Source organism: Mobula hypostoma, chromosome 3, assembly GCF_963921235.1.
Source record: "Mobula hypostoma chromosome 3, sMobHyp1.1, whole genome shotgun sequence".
NCBI lineage: Eukaryota > Metazoa > Chordata > Chondrichthyes > Myliobatiformes > Myliobatidae > Mobula > Mobula hypostoma.
The window spans coordinates 70,224,165-70,245,909 of NC_086099.1; the positions used below are offsets into that span (position 1 = coordinate 70,224,165).

Genomic DNA, 21,745 nt, shown 5'->3' on the forward strand with positions numbered 1-21,745 from the left:
ATGATAATGACTTTCCTTGTGAGCAAAGGTGTCAGTTCTACCTGTCTGCTACTGCTTTCATGTTAATTACAAGATCACATGTTTCAACTCACTCCAGGGCCAATAATAGGGTGATAGAGAAGGTGTATGGCATGTGTGTCTTCATCTGTTAGGACGCTAAGTGAGAAAGTTAAAAGGTCTTGCTGCAACTGTATAAAACTTCAGTCAAGCCACATTGAAGATTGTGTGAAGTTCTGGTCATCACATAACGTAAAGGATGTTGGAGAAGGCTCAGGAGAGTTCACCAGGAGAGAATATTAGCCATAAAGATTGGACAAATGATAGGAGCAATGGAAGCTAAGGGATGACTCAAGAGACTTACATTAAATTATGAGAGCCATAGAAAGTTGAAGATAGTCATAGGACAAAGGGTTAAAATTGAGAGGGTGAAAGTTTAAAGGAGATTGGTGTATCAAGTTATTTTTAAGATAAGATTGTCAGGAGTGTGGAACATGCTGCCAGGAGGTTGTCATAGAAGCAAATATGCTACCAATACTTAACAGGCATTTAGGCAAACACATGAACAGGCAGGGAATAGAAGGGTGTAGACATTTGCAGGCAGATTAGATTAGATAGATTGGCACAGACATAGTGGGCAGAGAGGCCTGCTTCCATGCTGTACTGTTCTATGTTCAGAGTCCATTGATCCTTGAACTAACTTCATACTAAGACAGTCTTGTATCTACTAATTATGAATAATTAGCATCTGCTGCAAAGTTCTTCACTGCATTGCCTACAACACATCAATGTATCTTTCGTCTTTCAACAACTGGAATTGAGCACGATGCTGAAACTGAGATGTGATAATAACACTTTCTCTAACCTGAACATTACTATTTTGGGTATATATATTGCTACCATTAATATTAATATAATATAAATAAATAACACAGAAGGAAGCCATTCAAACCACTGTGCCTCTGATAGCTTTCTGAAAGAGCACTTCAATAACTCATACTCCCCACTCATCCCGCTGATCCCAAATTTCTCATTTTCAGTAGTTTACTTGATTAAAGTTACTTTTCAATGTTTCCAATATCTTTCAAGAAGAAAGCAAATTTAAAAAAACTGCTTCCAATGGACGAAGGTATCATAGCCTTAAGCCATAGATTAAACTGACTGGCAAACAAACTAAAGATGGCCTAAGGAAAAGCTTTGACAGTTTAGTATCTGACTCAGTTTTGGCGCAAAGGTTGAGTAGATCAGATTCAATACTACCTTCAATGGGAAAAGAATAAATGTAATAACAGTGGGGAACCGGAACAACTAGGCAGTTTTTAAAAGAAATGAGCAGATATATTAGGCTGAGTAGTTGTTGGTGTGTAGTGCAAAGTTTTTAACTTTGCAATGGAATACAAATACTTTTATCGGAGGATTTTTAGTAATTTTGGACACTTTGATTATTTTCTAAGTGAACTAGAAAGCCTAGTTTATGGGTAAAATACTTACAAAGTACACGTTTTGATCAATGTAACTTTCTAAAAATGAAGGATTTCCAGAAAAGAAGAACAAAACAAACTTCAGCATTGGTCAGCTCACCTCATACCACTGTCCAACTGTGATGTTCTGTGAGTGTTTGCATCCCATAGATAGATGGTATTTGATTTGTCAGCAATTACAGCCAAGGTGTCTCCATCTTTATCCCAATCCATAGAAATACAAATTCTAGGTGACACAGATGAAAAAAAAATCATATTCAAGCTTTACTTTAGAGTTTATTCTTCTTTGCTTAGATGTAATTGTTAAAAACTCCCTTGTTTCTAGAATGTTATTTTTTTTACCGGTAAAGATTAATGATGTCTATACAGTTAAACTAAACCATAAAAAAATCTTGTGAACTTCCCATCTGAATAATCAAGAATGAATGAGAAAATAACTGCAATAATTTAAATAAGTCTGAGGTAAGCAGCCATTCAAAATACTGTGATTTTTCTTCATACCCTGGAAGATTAATTGCATTCCTTTTGTGCCCATGTCGATCAAAGATCTTCACTGTGTGATCAGACCTGAGATGAACCAACAAGTCTATAGTCAGTTTTAAAACAGTAATATATGCACGTTCCTCAAAGATTAAATCACTAGGTCAACACATACTGGCAAAGTGCAGTTAAATTCATTTTACATTGCTTCTATTATCAGCAAACCAAATTAATTATGGGAATAATCAACACCATCATAAAATGTTTACATATTCTAAACAGATCTTCACTTTCATTTAAATAGCATGTCTGTAAGAAAATACTAAATTCCAAAACCAACAATATGTGGGAAATTTGCAAAAAAAACCTTGGGATTTCTCCAGTCTGGCAATATTTTTGGTACTACTCTTTGGTTTCAACCAAAAGCACAATAAAGTGACCAGTTGTCTTCACATAAGCTTGCACGTTGCTACTGATTACAGAAAAAAAACAAACAGAATGCAGGCACCTTCTCTGATGCAGACATATTATTTTGCATAATTGTGGTAAAGCTTCTTTACTTTGCATAGGATCTGCAGTCACTTATGTCCTCCTTATTTTTATAGTCCATTTCCTTAGTAAGGTCTAAATAATTGTTGTATTTTCATTCTAAATTTTTGTATGTCATTTAGGAGAAAACAGTGATCTTTTGTACCTTAATTTTCCATAATTCCATAATTTCTCCCTATTTTCTTTCCATCAAATTGGATAATACCACATTTCCCCACGTTATGCTCCATCTACCAATTTTTTAACACTCATTTGACCTGTCTGTTTCCTTCTTCAGAACATGTGCCTAACTTGGCTTCCCATCAATTTTGTATCAACAGCAAAAATGGCTACTGTCCGCTCAATCTTTTCAAGGTTATTAACACAGACTACAGAGGTCCCAGCACTGATCCCTTTGGCACCCAGTTACAGTGACACTGAAATAATTTATTTAATGAAACTGCCTTATATTTGTTAGCCCACTGACATCACCACCAATGCCATGACCTCTTATCTTGCTTAGTCTTAGTTCAAGTGGCAACTTAATGAATCCGTTCTAGAAATCTACTTGCACTATTCACACTCCCTTTACGTGGCAGCTCAGCAAAGGAAGCTTCGAGTAGTTTCAAGCTCCTGAGAGTGCACATCTTGCACAAACTCACATGGTCCCAGATCACATCCTACACTATCAAAATAGCTCACCAACGCCTCTGCTATCTGAAGACGCTGAAGAGAGCTGGACTATGCATGTCCATACACACATTATTCCACAGAATTTGCAGTAGAGAGCTGCATCACTGCATTTTATGGAAACTGCACTGCAACGGATAGAAAGGCTCTACAATGGGTTGTCAAAACTGCCCAATGCATCACCAGGAGCAGCCTACCTGTTATCATGGACATATATACAGAAAGGTGTTGGAAAAGGGCCAGTATCATCATGAAGGTCCTATCCACTGTTGGATCTGATGTTATTAATCCAAGGTTTTTTGTCAGAAGTTACGAAAGAGGCACAAAACTTGTTGCTCTTATTAAGCATTAATAGAATAAAGAGAGTTGAAAAACAGACAGTGATAGAGGTCGAGTAATTGAAGAGAGGGGCAGTCAAAAGAAAGACAAATATTATGATGCTGCTGCCATGTGGTCAGCTACATATTTTTACGTCCCATAGATAAGAAAAAATCCATTTAAATTCGCACATAGAGTCAAAGTCTTAATTTAAATTAAGCACCGGGAGAAGCTTCCAGAACTTTCCAGAATCATATAAATGTAATCACCAGGGGACACACTGAACAACTGCATATGCATACTGTGTCCACGAAGAAGCATACTAAGCAGTTGCATGTATATAAAATATACGCAATTAATTATTAAACTGCAAAGAAAATAACAATTAAACAGTCAGATTCAACATTCCTCCCTTTGATTCTAAATCACACTTAGAATAATTTCATCTGAAAATTCTGGTATCGAAGTTAATTATAAAATAATCAAAAACTACTTTAGTTAAGAAATACCAAAGTAGTCATAGGGATATGTCATGGAGAGGCAGATTAGTAGACACATTTATGCGCATCTGAACTATTCTTTTAATGATCACCTTTAAACAAGTAAAAAAGATGCAAATGATGATAAGGCATATAAGTACAAATATTAGTACTCATTGTAAGTAGGGGAAATTGCCAAAAATATAACAACTAATATTAGAAGAAACTTCATAATGTCTAGTAGTTGTTGACGTTTTCGAAGTCTTCTGGCTGGTTAGCAGCATAGGCACAGTGTCAAGATGATGCTAGCACATTAACCACAGTGCTTGTCCTGGTTGGATATCACCTTAGCTTGCTTGCAATGGCTGCCATGTATCCACTTATGCTTGCCTTCTACCTTCACCCCTGAGTTTTTAAATTAACAGCACTTGATAAAGACCATCTCATTGAGTTCTCAGTGGTTCCTTATGGAATTTAATAATTATAGAAACATAGAAAACCTACAGTACAATACAAGCCCTTCGGCCCACAAAGCCGTACCGAACATATCCTTACCTTAGAAATTACCTATAGTCCCCTATTTTTCCAAGCTCCATGTATCTATCCAGGAGTCTCTTAAAAGACCCTATCATATCCGCCTCCACCACCGTTGCCAGCAGCCTATTCCACGCACTCACCACTCTCTGTGTAAAAAACTTACTCCTGACATCTCCTCTGTACCTACTTCCATGCGCCTTAAAACTGTGCCCTCTCATGCTAGCCATATCAGCTCTGGGAAAAAGCCTCTGACTATCCACATGACCAATGCCTCTCATCATCTTATACACCTCTATCAGGTAAGCTGTCTGAGTGCTACTGGTACCATGTAACCCAGTACTACCTGTTGCATGGTCGGGTGGTCGGCCACTAAACCGGCTCCCCCACCAGGCTTGCCTGGTGAGAAGGTGGCTAGACACCCTGCAGGACGAAAAACAAGACCTGTCAAAGGGTGGATGAACCCTCTCGTAGGGTCAACAACCATCTAGCGAACACGTGCCATGATGCGCGGAAAGGGCATCCCTTGCATCAAAGCTTGGCCTGGCCATTCACTGCAACAGAACTTCCCCCAGTCGTCTTGGACCCCACCATGCCACTGGATCTGGGAGGGGATGTCGAGAGGGTGGGTCTGGACCTGTGCAACCCCCTACTCACCTAAAATTCATTCACGCACACGCTGTTCCTTTCTGAGGAGTGGGGTATCCTGAACACAGCCAAGTCCAGTAGCGATGGACAAGTGGCGAAGCGGTAAGCTTGACCAGCTAGGAGCCATAGTCACAAGTCTGCATGCAGGCGGCAGTGGTCGCACATGGATTACCCAGCAGGGATCCGGTGAGGCAGCACCCTCTGCGTCTGAGCAGCCCTGTTTAGGGAGTCACTGCTCACCCTATAATTAGGGAAGGGCCTAGAAAAGGTGGCTCAAACAAAGCCCGCTCACACCAACCTGGCCAGTCTGCTGTGGCTGGCAGGTCGTCCATCTCTAGCGATAAGAATCACAAGCAGAATCTAATCATTGCCTCATGGAACATACGAACTCTGTTGGACAATGCTAACTCAGATCGCCCAGAGAGACGTACTCCACTTGTTGCTCGTGTGCTCAAGGACTACAGAGTGGACATTGCGGCTCTCCAGGAGTCCCGACTCGCTGGAGAGGGCATGCTTTGTTAAGAGAAAGGAGGGTACACATTCTTCTGGTCTGGCAGGCCCGAAGGAGAACGAAGAGAATCTGGTGTGTGCTTGACTATCAAGAACTGCCTCGCAGCAAAGCTACCAAGCCTGCCTGTTGCTGTAAATGACCGAATCCAGACCTTACGTACACCTCTGCAAGGAAAATGCCACCTCACCATAGTCAACGTTTACGCCCCAACTCTGACTAATCCCAGTGAAGTCAAGGAGGCATTCTACAGTGAGCTGAAAACCACCATCAGTAGCGTGGCAACTTCCGATAAGCTGCTGTTGCTGGGATTGGCAAAGAGTCCACTGTGTGGCCTGGTGTGATTGGACGCCAAGGAGTTGGCAACAGTAATGGTAACAGTCTACTGCTCCTCTCAATGTGCACAGAATTCAAACTGTGCATTACTAACACACTGTTCAGATTGCCAGACAGCTCAAATGCACATGGATGCATCCACGATCTAAAAGCTGGCATCTCATTGACTATATCATCACCCGACAACAAGACATCTCTGATGTTCGTATCACCAGAGTTAAGTGTGGAGATGAGTGCTTAACTGATCATCAAATGGTGCGGTCGGATCTATGTCTATCTATCAAACCTCCACGCAGACTGAATGCTGCCAAACCGCCCAAAAAGCTGAACACCACCAAACTGAAACATCGCGAGTGTGCTGATGCCCTGAAATCCCCTATGGAAACTGCTCTAAGTAGACTGGTTGAGAATCCACCAGACAATATTACTGAGCACTGGAATGTCTTCAAAGAAACGGTCTACAGCGCTGCCCAGGACACCTTGGGGAAAGGCAAGCGCCAGCATCAGGACTGGTTTGAGGAGAGCAATCAATCACAAATGCTCCGGATGGCTCCCTAGTCATCATATGGGAGCCCAAGTACGGGAGGATGAACCCTGGGCACCCTCCCAAGACTATGGTCAACACACTCCTAGAAGACAGTGGCGCGGCTAATGTAGATGAACTGAACACACTGATGAGGGAGAGGGAGAAGTGGAGAGTCCATCATTGTGCCCGACGCCGGCCCCCTAGGCCTGAGTTGACGTAGTAGTAGTAGTAGTAGTAGTACCAATCTGTGCAAGACCTTCTAAGAGCTAAGGCAGCTGCACACCAGGCTCTTCTTTGACATCCAAACTCAAGTTCCAAAAAATGTGCCTTTTTGAGTGCAAAATCAACTTTGCAGAGGCAGCTCAGAGCTATGAATGACCATTGGTGGGCAAACAAGGCCAAGGAGTTACAAGCCTTCACTGACTGTAATGACTTAAGAAGTTTCTATGAAGCAATCAAGGTTGTGTATGGTCCATCAAAACAAGGTACCTCGCTACTCCTGAGCAAGGACAGTACATCCATCTTCACTGAGAAGTCAGAGCACATGAAAAGATGGCAAAACAGTTCCACGAGCTGCTGAACAGACCAGGAACCATCACCGATGAAGCACTGGGCAGAGTACACCCTCGACCCATACTGTTGAGCTAGATGCTCCCCCTACTCTTCATGAGGTCATCAAAGCCATCAAACAGCTAAAACCCAACAAAGCAACAGGGCCTGACGGTATTTCAGCCGAGATCTCCCAGTATGGTGGTCACACACTGACAACATGCCTGCACCAGCTGTTCACAAAGTTGTGGGGAACTGCAGAACTACCACAAGACTTCAAAGACGCATCAATCATGACCATCTACAAGAACAAGGGAGACAGGAGAGACTGCAACAATTACCGTGACATCCCTCTTCTGTCAGTTGTGGGAAAATGCCTCATGAAGATCATCCTTAGACGCTTGGTGTCCAACATCAGTGACAACATCCTTCCAGAAAGCCAGTGTGGTTTTCGAGCAAGTCGTAGTACAGTGGACATGATCTTTTCACTGAGGCAGCTCCAAGAGAAATGTGTTGAGCAGCAGAGAAGTCTCTATGTCACATTTGTTGATCTAACCAAAGCGTTTGACACTGTTGGTAGAAATGGCCTGTGGAAGATCCTATCAAAATTCAGTTGCCCCCCACGCCTAATCAACATCATCTGTCAGTTCCATGAAGGCATGGAAGGCCGCATCAACATGTGTGGTGAGTTGTCAGACCCATTTTCCATCAGCAACGGCATAAAACAGGGGTGTGTTCAGGCTCCTACTCTGTTTGGACTATTCTTCGCTGCTGTTCTTCAGGATGCCACATCAGACCTGAAGTTAGGGGCCTGCCTACAAATGAGGGCTGACGGCGGGCTCCTCAACCTTGCAAGATTGGGAGCAAAAACAAAAGTCAGGAACATTGTGGTGCATGAGCTACAGTTTGCTGATGACTGCGCACTGGTTGCCCACTCTCTCGAAGACTTACAGATCACCAATGCAGCCAAAAGCTTTGGACTGACAACCAGCCTGAAAAAGACGGAAGTTTTGTACCAACCGGCTCCTGGCTCAAGCTACGAAGAACCAACTGTCCTCATTGATGACACTCATCTCAATTCTGTCAACAGGTTTTGCTATCTGGGCAGCATAATAACATCCTCAGCTTCTCTGGATGTAGAGACTGAGTCAAGAACCAGAAAAGCCTGCTTTGCCTTTGGTCAGCTGAAAGATCGAGTTTGGTCACAGAACATCAGGTTGGCCACCAAGTGCAAGGTAAACAAGGGCTGTTGTCATATCAACCTTGTTATATGGATGTGAGACATGGTGCCCATATCAGAGACACTTATGCTAGCTTGACCAACTGCAGCAGCGTCACCTACGTTCTCTGATGAAGATCACCTGGCGAGACAAGGTCTCCAATACCGAGGTCCTCTCTCGAGCTGGAATGCCAGCAGTTTCAACCTTGGTGATGTCAGCCCAACTGCGCTGGGCAGGACGCGTTGTCAGAATGCCTGACGGAAGACTGCCCAAGGACATCTTGTACGGCCAACTGTCCAGAGGTACCCGAAAACAAGGCCAGCGACTACGGTACAAGGATGTTCTGCACAGGAGCCTCAAGAAAGCTGACACTGCCCCATCAACATGGGAGGATCTGGCTCAAGGTTGCTCAGAGTGGAGGGACGCCATCAGAAAAGGTGTGGACGCTGCTGAGAACAAGCTCAATGAGGCAACAGAGGAAAGGCACAGGAAGCGCCACAACAGAGCTTCTGCTCCTGCTGCCCCTCCAGGCCTTACCTGCCAAGTACGTGTCAAGCAGTGCCTGTCAAGGATCAGCCTGTACAGCCACTTCAGGACGCACATATCAAACCCCACTGACTGAAAGGAACCATCATCATCCTATGGGATGGATAGCCAGAGAGACAGAGACCAAAATAAACCACTTCACACTTAACTGGGTTGAATTCCATCTGCCACTTCTTAGCCCAAATCTGCATCCTATCAATGTCCCGTTGTAACCTCTGACAGCCCACCACAATATCCACAACATCCACAACACCCCCAACCTTTGTGTCATCAGCAAATTTATTAACCCATCCCTCCACCTCCTCATCCAGGTCATTTTTAAAAATCACGAAAAGTAAGATAGATAGATAGTTATACTTTATTGATCCTGAGGGAAATTGGGTTTCGTTACAGCTGCATCAACCAAGAATAGAGCATAAATATAGCAATACAAAAACCACAAACAATCAAACAACAATATGCAAACCATGCCAGATGGAAATAAGTCCAGGACCAGCCTATTGGCTCAGGGTGTCTGACCCTCCACGAGAGGAGCTGCAAAGTTCGATGGCCACAGGCAGGAACAACCTCCCATTATATCCAGTGTTGTATCTCGGTGGAATATGGCCAGAGTCCAAAAGCAAAAAGTTCAATATCTGGTCTACAAACACGTTCCTCGATCGTAATATGACCAGGATTGCACCATCCGTTGTTAACCAGAACAGCAAGCCCTCAACTCCTTTACGCTTACCGCTCTCAGTGCACTTCTGGTCAGCCTGAACTGTCTGGAAGCCCTCCATGGAAAAGTTTGAGTCGGGTATGTCCTCGTGCAGCCCCGTTTCAGTAAAACACATAACACTGAACTCCCGAAACGTCCTCTGACTCCTGGCTAGCGCCGTCAACTCATTCATTTTATTACCCATCGAACTCCTCTTCTCCATAAGTCTCTGTTGTCTCGACCCGGTCCTCTTTCCTCGCCTTTGTGATCACCCTCTGCATCCTCTATGTGTTCTCCTCCAGATTCCAGCAGGGGTGTCCGCCGCTCTGTTCGCTAAACCGGCCGGCATAAGCGCAATCAGCTGGTCCCTGGAATAAATAAGGGGTCCTAGAACAGATCCCTGAGGCATACCACTGGTCACCGACCTCCATGCAGGATATGACCTGTCTACAACCACTCTTTGCCTTCTGTGGGCAAGCCAATTCTGGATCCACAAAGCAATGTCCCCTTGGATCCCATGCCTCCTTACTTTCTCAATAAGTCTTGCATGGGGTACCTTATCAAATGCCTTGCTGAAATCCATATACACTACATCTACTGCGCTACCGCCATCAATACGTTTAGTCACATCCTCAAAAAATTCAATCAGGTTCGTAAGGCACGACCTGCCTTTGACAAAGCCATGCTAACTATTCCTAATCATATTATGCCTCTCCAAATGTTCATAAATCCTGCCTTCCAGAATCTTTTCCATCAACTTACCAAACACTGAAATAAGACTAACTGGTCTATAATTTCCTGGGCTATCTCTACTCCCTTTCTTGAATAAGGGAGCAACATTTGCAACCCTCTAATTCTCTGGAACTTCTCCCATACCCATTGATGATGCAAAGATCATTGCCAGAGGCTCAGCAATTTCCTCCTTCACCTCCCACAGTAGCCTGGGGTACATCCCGTCTGGTCCCGATGACATATCCAACAACTTGGTGCTTTTAACTAAACACTCCAATTAAACATTTTCCCAACTGGTCTGTTCCTATCCCTCTCCAATGCTGTGGTAAAGGAGATAGAATTGTGATCACTATCTCCACAATGCTCTCCCACTGAGAGATCTGACAACTGACCAGGTTCATTTCAAAATACTAGATCAAGTACAACCTCTCCTTTTGTAGGCTTATCTACATATTGTGTCAAGAAACCTTCCTGAACATTCCGGGGTTGAGTATGGCGTGAATTGGTGCGTGTGAGTGTGGTTCCCGATTTTTATTGAAAATCTACCTGTTTATCTTTGCCATATGCTCCAGATAACTGAATATTTACCATTGTGAACAACGCGGGACATAGCTGGACATTGAAATGGCAAGTAGAATGTACCTTCGAAGTAGAACTGGGGAAAAAGATAGCGAAGCCTCGAGCAAGAAGGCAGATGTTACAGTAATGGTGCTGTTGCATGCTGCTGGACCTGGACCTGGACTTGCGCTACCCAATGTCTTGGAGAGGCTTCGTTTAGTACTTATTACTGACATGATGCAAGTGGTGCATTCTGCCCTAAAAAGAGAACTTGAAGATGCTTTATCACCAGTGACTGCTACCATGGAACAAATTATGTCTTCTTACAAGTCGCACGACGAACGCATTCGTGAGGTTGAAGGTGGCCTGAATGATTACAGTGACTGACTGGTGAGCGCCGAAGCCGCCATTGCAGCGTTGCAGAGTGAAAATGCATTTCTGAAGGGAAAGCTAGATGACCTTGAAAATCGGTCGCGGAGATCCAATTTGAGAGCGGTCGGCATTCCTGAAAATTTGGAAGGTTCGGACCCTGTTAAATTTATGACCGAGTTTTTTGATGAAGTGCTGGGGACAAATTTTTTCCCAAGGCCTCTCGTACTTTCACATGCTCACTGAGTCGGACGTAAACCATCCAGTGTCTCTGGAGCCAAGCAAACGAGACCAAGAACGTTCCTGGCTTGCTTTCACTCCTTTCAAGATAAGCAACGCATCATCAATAGACGGAAGCAGGAGCTGTATTTCCACAGACACCGCGTGTTTCTTTATGAAGATTTTAGTGCGGAGCTGGGTAAAAAATGAGCAGCTTTCAAGGAGGTGAAATCCCTGCTTTACGGGAAAGGGGTCAGGTCTGGTCTCTTGTATCCTGTCCAGCTCCGGGTCATGCATGAAGGTAAAAAGCATTATTTCATTACACCAGAGGCGGCCAAAGAGTTTTACCATTCGCGCTGGGGAGAAGAAGAACGAGAAGAGCAATGACTTTTTTTTAGGTTATTCATGCAGCATTGAAGGGGCCTCATGCCGAGGCAAACTGTTAATTTTCACAATCCACTCCTTTGTTCATTTTTTCCAGTTTAATTTGTGGAACGTGATTGGGTCGAACTGCTATGCTGCCAAAACCGATTAACAAAAACTTTCAACCAGCAAAATGTAAATATTTGGGATTTGTATCTCGGGTGTTTAAGTCACCTAGTGTTTTTTTTGTTTTTTTTTGTTTTTAATGCTTAGCTTGACCTGTGTCATCTTTAGCCTATATGTTATATTAAAAGTGGTATAAGTGATAGGATAAATTTTAAGGAGGGGAACCACTCTAGATTAGATTGAAAGGTGGGCTGTATGGGGAATGCCTTGGAAGTTTTTTGTTGGGTACTGCCTGCGATCATCCTCAATTGGGGAGGTAGATCTAGGTTTCGGGGGTTAATTGGGTTTTTTTGTTGTTTGCGTAAAGGGGTGGGGGAGTGTTTTGGGGGATTACCATGGCAGTTTATTCTTTTGTGTGTTACGGATTGATCAGACTTTCTTTTCATTGTGCGTTATTCTGTGCAACTTATACCCTTGCACTGTTTTGGATTGTAGGCCCTGTGTGCCTTTTGATATGGTTAACGTGAGTGCTGCTGATGGAGGCCACCCTGTGAGGTTTATTTCTTGGAATGTAAAGGGGCTCAATGGTCCGGTTAAAAGAGCTAAAGTTTTTTCTCATCTGAAACAATTAAAAGCAGATATACTATTTCTACAAGAGACACATTTAAGAGTGGAGGACCATAATAGACTTCGTAAAGCATGGATTAGTCAGGTTTTTCATTCCAGATTAAATAGTAGGTCCAGGGGGGTGGCAATATTAATCACCAAAAGAATGCAGCTCACACCATCTGATGTAATCAGTGACCCTAATGGTCACTTTATTATAGTCTCTGGCTCTCTCTTTCAGATACCTGTTATTTTGGTAAATGTTTATGCCCCTAATTGGGACGATGTCCAATTTGCAAATAAGGTTTTGTCACTAATACCTAACCTGAATACACATAACCTAATCTTTTCCAGAGATTTGAACTGTGCTATTGACCCACTGCTTGATAGGTCTTGCCCTAGGGAAACATTTTCTGGTATGGCAAAGGCCTTCTCGATGTTTATGCAACAAAATGGTTATATGGACCCTTGGAGATTTTTGAATCCACCAGTTAGGCAATTCTCTTTCTTTTCTCATGTTCACCACTCCTATTACAGGCTAGACTATTTCTTTATAGATAACTCCTTGATACCAATGACTAGACAAATTGAATACACTGCTATAGTTATATCTGATCACTCGCCCGTGAAACTGGACCTATGTTTTCCTTTAAACATTACAGAATGGCTTCTGTGGAGACTTAACCCCCTTTTGCTTTCTAATGAGAAATTTTGTAGTTATATATCGGCTAACATTGACACATTCTTTGAGACTAAAACTGAGTCGGTATTGTACTCTTTACTTTGGGAAACTTTAAAAGCTTACTTGAGGGGTCAAATAATACCTTATACTTCACATGCTAATAAAGAGCGTAGGAAGGAAATGCAAGTGTTATTGCAATCTATTTTGGACCTGGATAGAAAATACTCTGAGGCACCCACTGCGGAATTATATAAAAGCCGGGTTGATTTGCAAGCGAAGTTTAATCTTCTATCTACAAACCTATCAGACCAATTAATTCTTAAGACACGTGGCCTCTATTATGAATATGGTGACAAGGCGAGCCAGCTTATGGCTCATCAGTTGAAACGTCAAGCTGCATCACGACTTATTCCCCAGATAAGAGACACACACCAAAACTTGACAGGTAATCCAAAAGAGATTAATAACATCTTTGCAACTTTTTATTCCTCTCTGTATGCCTCAGAGTTCCCCTCAGATAAAACAAATATGGAACGTTTTTTAGATAATTTGGAAATACCAACTCTTGAACCAGAGGAGGTGGAGAACCTAGATCGGCTCTGGGGCAGGAAGAGATTAATAATGCCATTATGGCTATGCAGAGTGGTAAGTCCCCAGGTCCTGATGGTTATCCAATAGAATTTTATAAGAAATTTAAGGATAAGCTCATACCAGTCCTTCTAGAAGTGTTTCAAGAATCTTTGGAGAATGGCTCCTCACCTCCTTCTCTTTCACAGGCAGCTATTTCACTACTTCTTAAAAAGGACAAGGACCCGACTCAATGTGGATCATATCGCCCCATCTCACTTTTGAATGTAGATGTGAAAATTTTGGCTAAAGTGCTTGCATGCCGTTTAGAACGTCCCCTTCCCAAGATAATTTCAGACGATCAAACAGGTTTTATTAAAAATCGCCATACTTTTTTTAATATCCGTCGACTGGCTGATGTGGTTTATTCACCCAGTGATTCTCCAAGTCCGGAAGCTGTTATCTCCTTGGACGTGGAGAAGGCGTTTGATAGAGTGGAGTGGGTATACTTGTTTAGTGTTTTGGAGAAATTTAGATTTGGCAGAATATTTGTAGCTTGGGTTAAGCTATTATACCACTCGCCTTTAGCATGTATACAGACAAATTATTTTCGATCTGACTATTTCCCATTAACACTTGGCACTCGCCAAGGCTGCCCATTGTCCCCGCTTCTTTCTGCAATTGCAATTGAACCTCTTTCTATTGCACTTAAGTCAACTACATTATTTCAAGGTGTTAGAAAAGGGGACATGGAACACCGTGTATCCCTATATGCTGATGACCTCTTACTTTATGTTAGTGACCCTGTAGGAAGTAGTCCTGCTATTGTGTCATTATTAGGTCAATTTGGAGCCTTCTCTGGCTATAAACTGAACTTTCAAAAAAGCAAATGCTTTCCCATTAATAACTTGGCCCTACAGATCTGACAGGAATCCTTGCCTTTTCCTTTATCTCAAGATGGTTTTGTATACCTAGGAATACATACTACTCGCTCTTTTACATCTCTGTTTGAAGCTAACTACAGCCCTCAGGTTAGCCAAATGAAGGCTGATTTCCAGAGACGGCGCAGTTTACCCCTTACTATAGCTGGGAGAATTTAATCAGTGAAAATGACTATACTTCCTAGATCTCTTTATTTGTTTCAGTGTTTGCCAGTTTTCTTATCGAAGTTATTTTTTAAATCAGTCGACCAAGCTATAACTTCCTTTATTTGGGAAAATAAGGTCCCAAGGGTTAATAAGCACACTCTCCAAAGAGGTCGTGACGTAGGTGGAATGGGTCTTCCCAGCTTTATTCATTATTACTGGGCATCGAACATTCAAAAAGTATTATTTTGGCTCCACCGGCCAGATATAATCTGGTGCCTGCTTGAGTCACGGTCTTGCCACTCCTCGTCTCTCCCAGCTTTGGTGTATTCTTCCTTGCCATTGAAATCCTCTCAATTCACATCTAACCAGGTCGTGCTCTCCACCCTCAAAATTTTTAATCAATTTCGCTGCCGCTATAAGTTCATATCAGCTTCAGTTTTGGGCCCCATTCATAAAAACCATTTATTTCCTCCCTCCACATTTGATTCAGCTTTCAGACAATGGGGTTTGAACTGTCTTATGCGCATTAAGGATTTGTATACTGATAACATATTTGATAGTTTTGATAACCTGTGCGGTAAGTATGGCCTTCCGCATAATCATTTTTTGAAATACCTGCAGATTCGCCACTTTGTCAAGGAAAAATTTCCCTCTTTTCCTGATCTACCACCTGCTATGTTATGGGAAAAACTCACACTTAGCTTTAACAATAAAGGGCTGATCTCTGAACTATACTCTCAGCTGATGTCTTTGGGAGTTCAAGATCTAAACAAAACTAAGAGTAGGTGGGAGGATGACCTCGGTATGGATCTGGCTGAGGAATATTGGGCAAAAGTATTGAATAGGGTTCATTTCTCATCATCATGTCCTAGACTGGGGCTCATACAATTTAAAGGTTTACACAGGGTACAGTTAAGTGAAGCCAGACTTGCAGACATATACCCTGGGACAGACGCTGGCTGTGACAGGTGTTCCTTCTCTCCGGCTGGTTTAGTACATGCATTTTGGTCATGCCCTCGGCTTGATGACTATTGGGCACTGGTTTTTAAAATTATCAGTGAGGTTTTGGGGGTGGCACTGAGACCTTGCCCGCTTATAGCTGTATTTGGTGTGGCAGATGATGATTTGGGTTTAAATGCGAGCCAGTCGGATATCATTGCATTTACATCGCTATTGGCCCGTAGGAGAATTTTGCTGGTTTGGAAATCTGCCACTCACCCAACTGCTGCTGCTTGGTTAGAAGATGTAATGTTTTTTCTGAAATTAGAAAAGATTAAATTCACTTTGAGGGGGTCTGTGAAAAAGATCTATTCGAAATGGGGACCTTTCTTATCATATTTTAGGAGTCTTAAGGAATTATGTACTAGTTAAGGGCATTTGATTGTACTTGGGAAGTTGCCTCCCATTTAACACACTTATAATTTACCTTACAGGGTGGTTGATGAATTGTAAATATGAGTGTATTTTGGATCATCTGACATGTTGCAGATGTGTGTCAGCCGTCGTCTTGAAGTAGTGTGGGGGTATGGTTGTGAAATGTCCGTACTTGTATTTGTGAATTGTTGTGTTGTAAATATATTAGCTGCCATGATATGTTCGGGGAGGGCGGGTGGGGGGAGGTTTGTTTGGGGGTACGATATAAAAGTAAAATGGAGGAAAATGTAATCCATTATATATTCTGTATTGCGTCATTCCTTCAACAAAAATAAAATTAAAAAAAATAAAAATAAAGAAAAAAAAGAAAAGAAAAAAAAAGAAACCTTCCTGAACACACCTAACAAACTCCACCCCATCTAAACCCCTTGCTCTAGGGAGATGCCAATCAATATTTGGGAAATTTAAATCTCCCACCATGACAACCCTGTTATTATTACTCCTTTCCAGAATCTAGTCTCCCTATCTGCTTTCTGCTCCTCGATGTCACTGTTACTATTACGAGGTCTATAAAAAACACCCAGTAGAGTTATTGACCCCTTCCTGTTCCTAACTTCCACCCATAAAGTCTCTGTAGACAATCGCTCCATGACTTCCTCCTTTTCTGCAGCCATGACACTATCTCTGATCAACAGTGCCACTCCCCCACCTCTTTTGTCCCCCTCCCTGTCCTTCTTGAAAACATCTAAAGCCTGGCACTCGAAGTAACCATTCCTGCCCGAGTCATCCAAGTCTCTGTAATGGCCACAACATCATAACTCCAAGTACTGATCCACGCTTTAAGCTCATCATAATGATGAGCTTCTTGCATTAAAACAGACACATCTCAAACCATCGGTCTGAGTGTGCCCCTTCTCAATCACTTGCTTATCCTCCCTCTCGCACTGTCTCCAAGCTTTCTCGATTCGTGAGCCAACCGCCTCTTCCTCCGTCTCTTCAGTTTGGTTCCCACCCCTTAGCAATTCTAGTTTAAACTCTCCCCAATAGCCATAGCAAACCTCCCTGCCAGGATATTGGTCTCCTGGGATTCAAGTGCAACCTATCCTTTTTGTACAGGTCACAGCTGCCCCAAAAGAAGCCCCAATGATCCAGAAATCTGAATCCCTGCTCCCTGCTCCAATCCCTCAACCACACATTTATCCTCCAACTCATTCTATTCCTATACTGACTGTCATGTGGCACAGGCAGTAATCCCGAAATTACTACCTTTGAGGTACTGCTTCTCAACTTCCTTCCTGTAGTCTGTTTTCAGGACCTCCTCCCTCTTCCTATGTCGTTGGTACCAATATGTACCACGACCTCTGGCTGTTCTCCTTCCCACTTCAGGATACCATGGACGCGATCAGAAACATTCCGGACCCTGGTACCTGGGAGGCAAACTACCATCTGTGCTTCTTTCCTGCGTCCACAGAATTGCCTGTCTGACCCCCTGATGTTCATGCCATCAGGTTGGAGGCTACCCAGACGGAATATAAGGTGTTGTTCCTCCAACCTGAGTGTGGCTTCACCTTTACAGTAGAGGAGGCCGTGGATACATTGACTTCTCAAACTCCAACCTGATGGCATGAACACTGGCTTCTCAAACTTCTGCTAATGCCCCACCTCCCCCTCATACCACATCCGTTATTTATTTATATACACACATTCTTTTTCTCTCTCTCCTTTTTGTCCCTCTGACTATACCCCTTGCCCATCCTCTGGGTTTTTCCCCCTTCCTCTTTTCTTTCTCCCTAGGCCTCCTGTCCCATGATCCTCTCATATCCCTTTTGCCGATCAACTGTCCAGCTCTTGGCTCCATCCCTCCCCCTCCTGTCTTCTCCTATCATTTTGGATCTCCCCCTCCCACTTTCAAATCTCTTACTAGCTCTTCTTTCAGTTAGTCCTGACGAAGGGCCTCGGCCTGAAACGTCGACTGTATCTCTTCCTAGAGATGCTGCTTGGCCTGCTGCGTTCACCAGCAACATTTTTGTCTGTTGCTTGAAATTCCAGCATCTGCAGATTTCCTCGTGTTAACATTTTACTCTTCAGGTCTTGTCCTGAAATGCCGACTATTTATTTCTTTCCATACTGTAGATACTTCAGGCAACGTAACTTCACTGAACATGTGATTAGGAAAGAGGAGTTAGAATGCACAGTAATTATGGGAAAGATTGAAGGGAAGAAAGGCAAAGACAAATGATGATGGAGACAGCAGCCAGCGAACTGGAAATGAATACCAATGAATTGATCCACTTGACCCGAAATAGGAGTGTGTGGGCCGATGGCAGTCAAAGCTCAAACTGGGCATGGCGCCTGATGATGATGACTGTAGATACAGCTTGACCTGCTGAGTTCCTTCGGCATTTTGTTTGTATTGTTCTTCAGACTTATTAGCTTTTCTTTATATATTTTTTCTCATGATAGTGATTATTTTAAGTTCATAGCTTGGTTTCCCACCTATCTTTATAACTGAGCTACCATAATCCTCATTATTTGAGGAACTTATTTACACCTAAATAGAATACATCTTTGTAAAAAATTATGAAGTACTTTCTTAAATGTCTGTCATTACCATTTACCATCTGACAGTTTACATTTCTGGGCCACTGTAACTAACTGCCTTCAAAGCTGTTTAATTGGCTTTATTTAAATTCAACACAATGAGACCCAAGTTTTTCATTCTCAGAGTAAATATGAAATTCTATCATGTTATGATCACACTCCCACAAAGTATCCTCCACAATGCAAATATTAATTAACCCTGGCTGTTACACATAAACCAGACTGAAAATATACTATTTTGGAGAGGGTGTAGAAGAGGTTTACCAGCACTCTACCTGGATTAGAAGGTACATGCTAAAAGGAGAGGTTGGACAGACTAGGGTTGTTTTTTCTGAAGTGGCAGAGGAAGACAGTTGATCTGATAGAAGTTTACAAAATTATGAGAGAAGCAGAGACAGACACTAGTATCCTTTGCCAAGGGTTGAAATATTTAATACCAGAGGGTGTGCATTCAAAATAAGAGTGATAAGTTCAAAGAAGATGTGCAGAGCAAGTTTCTTTATACCCCACAGGGAGTGGTGGGTGACTGGAATGTGCTGCCGGGGTGATGACAGAGGCAAATATGATATCAGTCTCTTACATGGGCACATGAATGTGCAGGAAATGGTAGGATATGGACATCATGTAGGCAGAAAGGATTAGCTTAGCTGGGCATTTGATTAATATAATTAGTTCAGCACAATATTGAGGTCTGAAAGGTATATTCTTGGGCTTTACTGTTCTATATAGTGAAATACAAAGATTTACTAACTGCTAGATGTGATCAAATGGATGCAGGATCATCTGGTTGATGCCTGGTTTTAGGAATCATAGTCACAGTAAACATCGACATTTTTCTCATGGAGTTTTTCATGAATGCCTTAAGGCAGGCAGATACCACGTGTATTTACATTCTCTGCTAATTCTTATTTCTCATTATTTATCCATCTGCTCCTTCCTTTGAAGGACCAACATTTACCACAGCTAGTCCCTTCCTTTTTATATGCTAGTACAGAAGATGCTTGATAAGGTTTTGCATAAAAGACTTAATCGTAATTTCTGCCCTTATGACAAATCCACCATTCCAGAATCAGTCTGGTGAACCTGCTCTGCAGTCCCTCTACTACATGCATCTTTTCTTTGGGTGGAAGTCCGAACCTATAAAGTTCCAGATACAGTCTCACCAGCGATTTATATAACTGGACTAAGTGGCCGACTAGTCATCCACTCCCCAACCCAAAAATAATCCTTTTATTCCTACTATATATTTTTCCCTATCCGTTAGCCAATTCTCAGTCTAAACCGGTAAATTACACCAATTATTGTGCACTCTAAGTTTGCTTAATAATTGCCATATGGCACTTTTTTGAAAGCTTCAGACATCTGAGGATTTTGCTCATACGAACGCCACACCATGTCCTTTAAATCCTTAGAATGTCTGTCAACTGGTACTGTGGATTTATCAGCTTTCATTAATTTCTCCAATACATGTGTTATACTAATGTTTATTTCTCTGAGATTTTTTTACTGTAAAATCCATAAACAAGTCAACAACCTCTACTCTCAAAAAATTTTATATAGTGTTTGTACTCAATATCGACCTACTAAATTTAGAACATTAACATCACTTATATATTGCCCAACATCACTTATATATTGCTCAAAATAAAACCCCCCTTCAACTTTGCACAGAATTGAAACAGAAAGTTCACTAGAACTATTGTGACTATATCATTAGGTGTATGTAACAGTAATGCTGTAACATCCAACTGAAAATTTGAGCTTTATGGTATTTTAATGAATTGCTTGTAGTAATATGTAAGTGACTTACCCAGTGACAGCTATGTAGTTACCCAACGTTTTCTGCCAGCGGTATTGTAAAAGATTACCTGCAACTACCTTCTCTGAAATGGTAAATACTCGCTGCATAGGGAAGAGAACAACAAACAGGATTTTTATGAACAGAAAATTATTCAGCTTTAACGCAGAGTTTGAGTGTGGTGTTCAGGTACAGCTATATTTAAACTGTGAAACATTGGAAAAAAATTATTCAGGATGCACAAGTATTAAAGTAAAATTATCACAGTAGAATTTTTTCCTTTAACTTATTAATTATACTTCCAAGTTAAAAAAACTGAAAATAATCAATTAATCTTACAGGAATAAATATTCTGTACTTGTACTCATAATTTGCACTAAAACTGATTTTTCTTTTGGTAATTTGTGGATGCTAATGTGCACTGCTGGTCTAATCTGCTTGACCTCCTATGGTTTCTAGGACTCAGCATATTCTTCTACAACTGGATCCCCGACTTGCTGATAACTGACCATGATCAGTAAGGACCTGCAGTGAAACCTCTGCGTAATTATCCTCATACTGGTGTTCTGCAAAGACTGCATCCTCAGCTCCTTACTTAACTCTCTGTAGTACAGGGGTGGCAGACCTATAAAACACATGTTCAAGATGGCGCCTGCAAAACTTTTGCTGGCATGCGGCAGACACAGCTCTGCCACTTGATTCTTTAATCCCTGTTTATAATAAAAAAGACACATAATGATTACCTTTACAGCCAAATAAAGCAGAAATGATGTTTTTACAACCCAAGGGCAGTGAAATGTTTTTACAGGTTTTTAAAGATTAGTAATTTTGAACAGCTTTTTAATCATTTATTTCAATCTGTCTCTGTTATACTTTTATTAATAGTAAAACAATAAACATATATCATCCATTTTCTTTAAAAATATTCCATAACTATTGTTACTAATTGATTAATCAATGATAATCTCTGCTCAAAATTAGCATGCACACTAGATAATTTTTTGGAAGATTACTGCCAATTTAGGCAAATGCCCTCAAAAAAGTTTGCCATCCCTGCCCTATATACTTAAGATTGTGTGAACAGGTTCTGCTCTAACTCCACCTACAAGTTTGCAGGTGACACCA

General features: G+C 41.9%; 1 protein-coding gene across 2 annotated transcripts in view; it reads right to left on the minus strand.

Moving 5' to 3' along the window:
- The window catches only part of wdr19 (WD repeat domain 19), a 111,013-nt gene extending 90,058 nt beyond the window's left edge, over positions 1-20,955 (minus strand). For both annotated transcript variants that reach the window (XM_063043291.1, XM_063043290.1), the window contains exons 1-3: positions 20,633-20,955; positions 1,980-2,045; positions 1,579-1,704 (exon numbers count right to left, since the gene is read on the minus strand). In XM_063043291.1, coding sequence (XP_062899361.1) covers positions 1,579-1,704; positions 1,980-2,045; positions 20,633-20,730 — 290 coding nt within the window. In that variant the 5' untranslated portion in view covers positions 20,731-20,955. The remainder of the gene's footprint in view (positions 1-1,578; positions 1,705-1,979; positions 2,046-20,632) is intronic.
- Between the last annotated feature and the right edge of the window lie 790 nt (positions 20,956-21,745).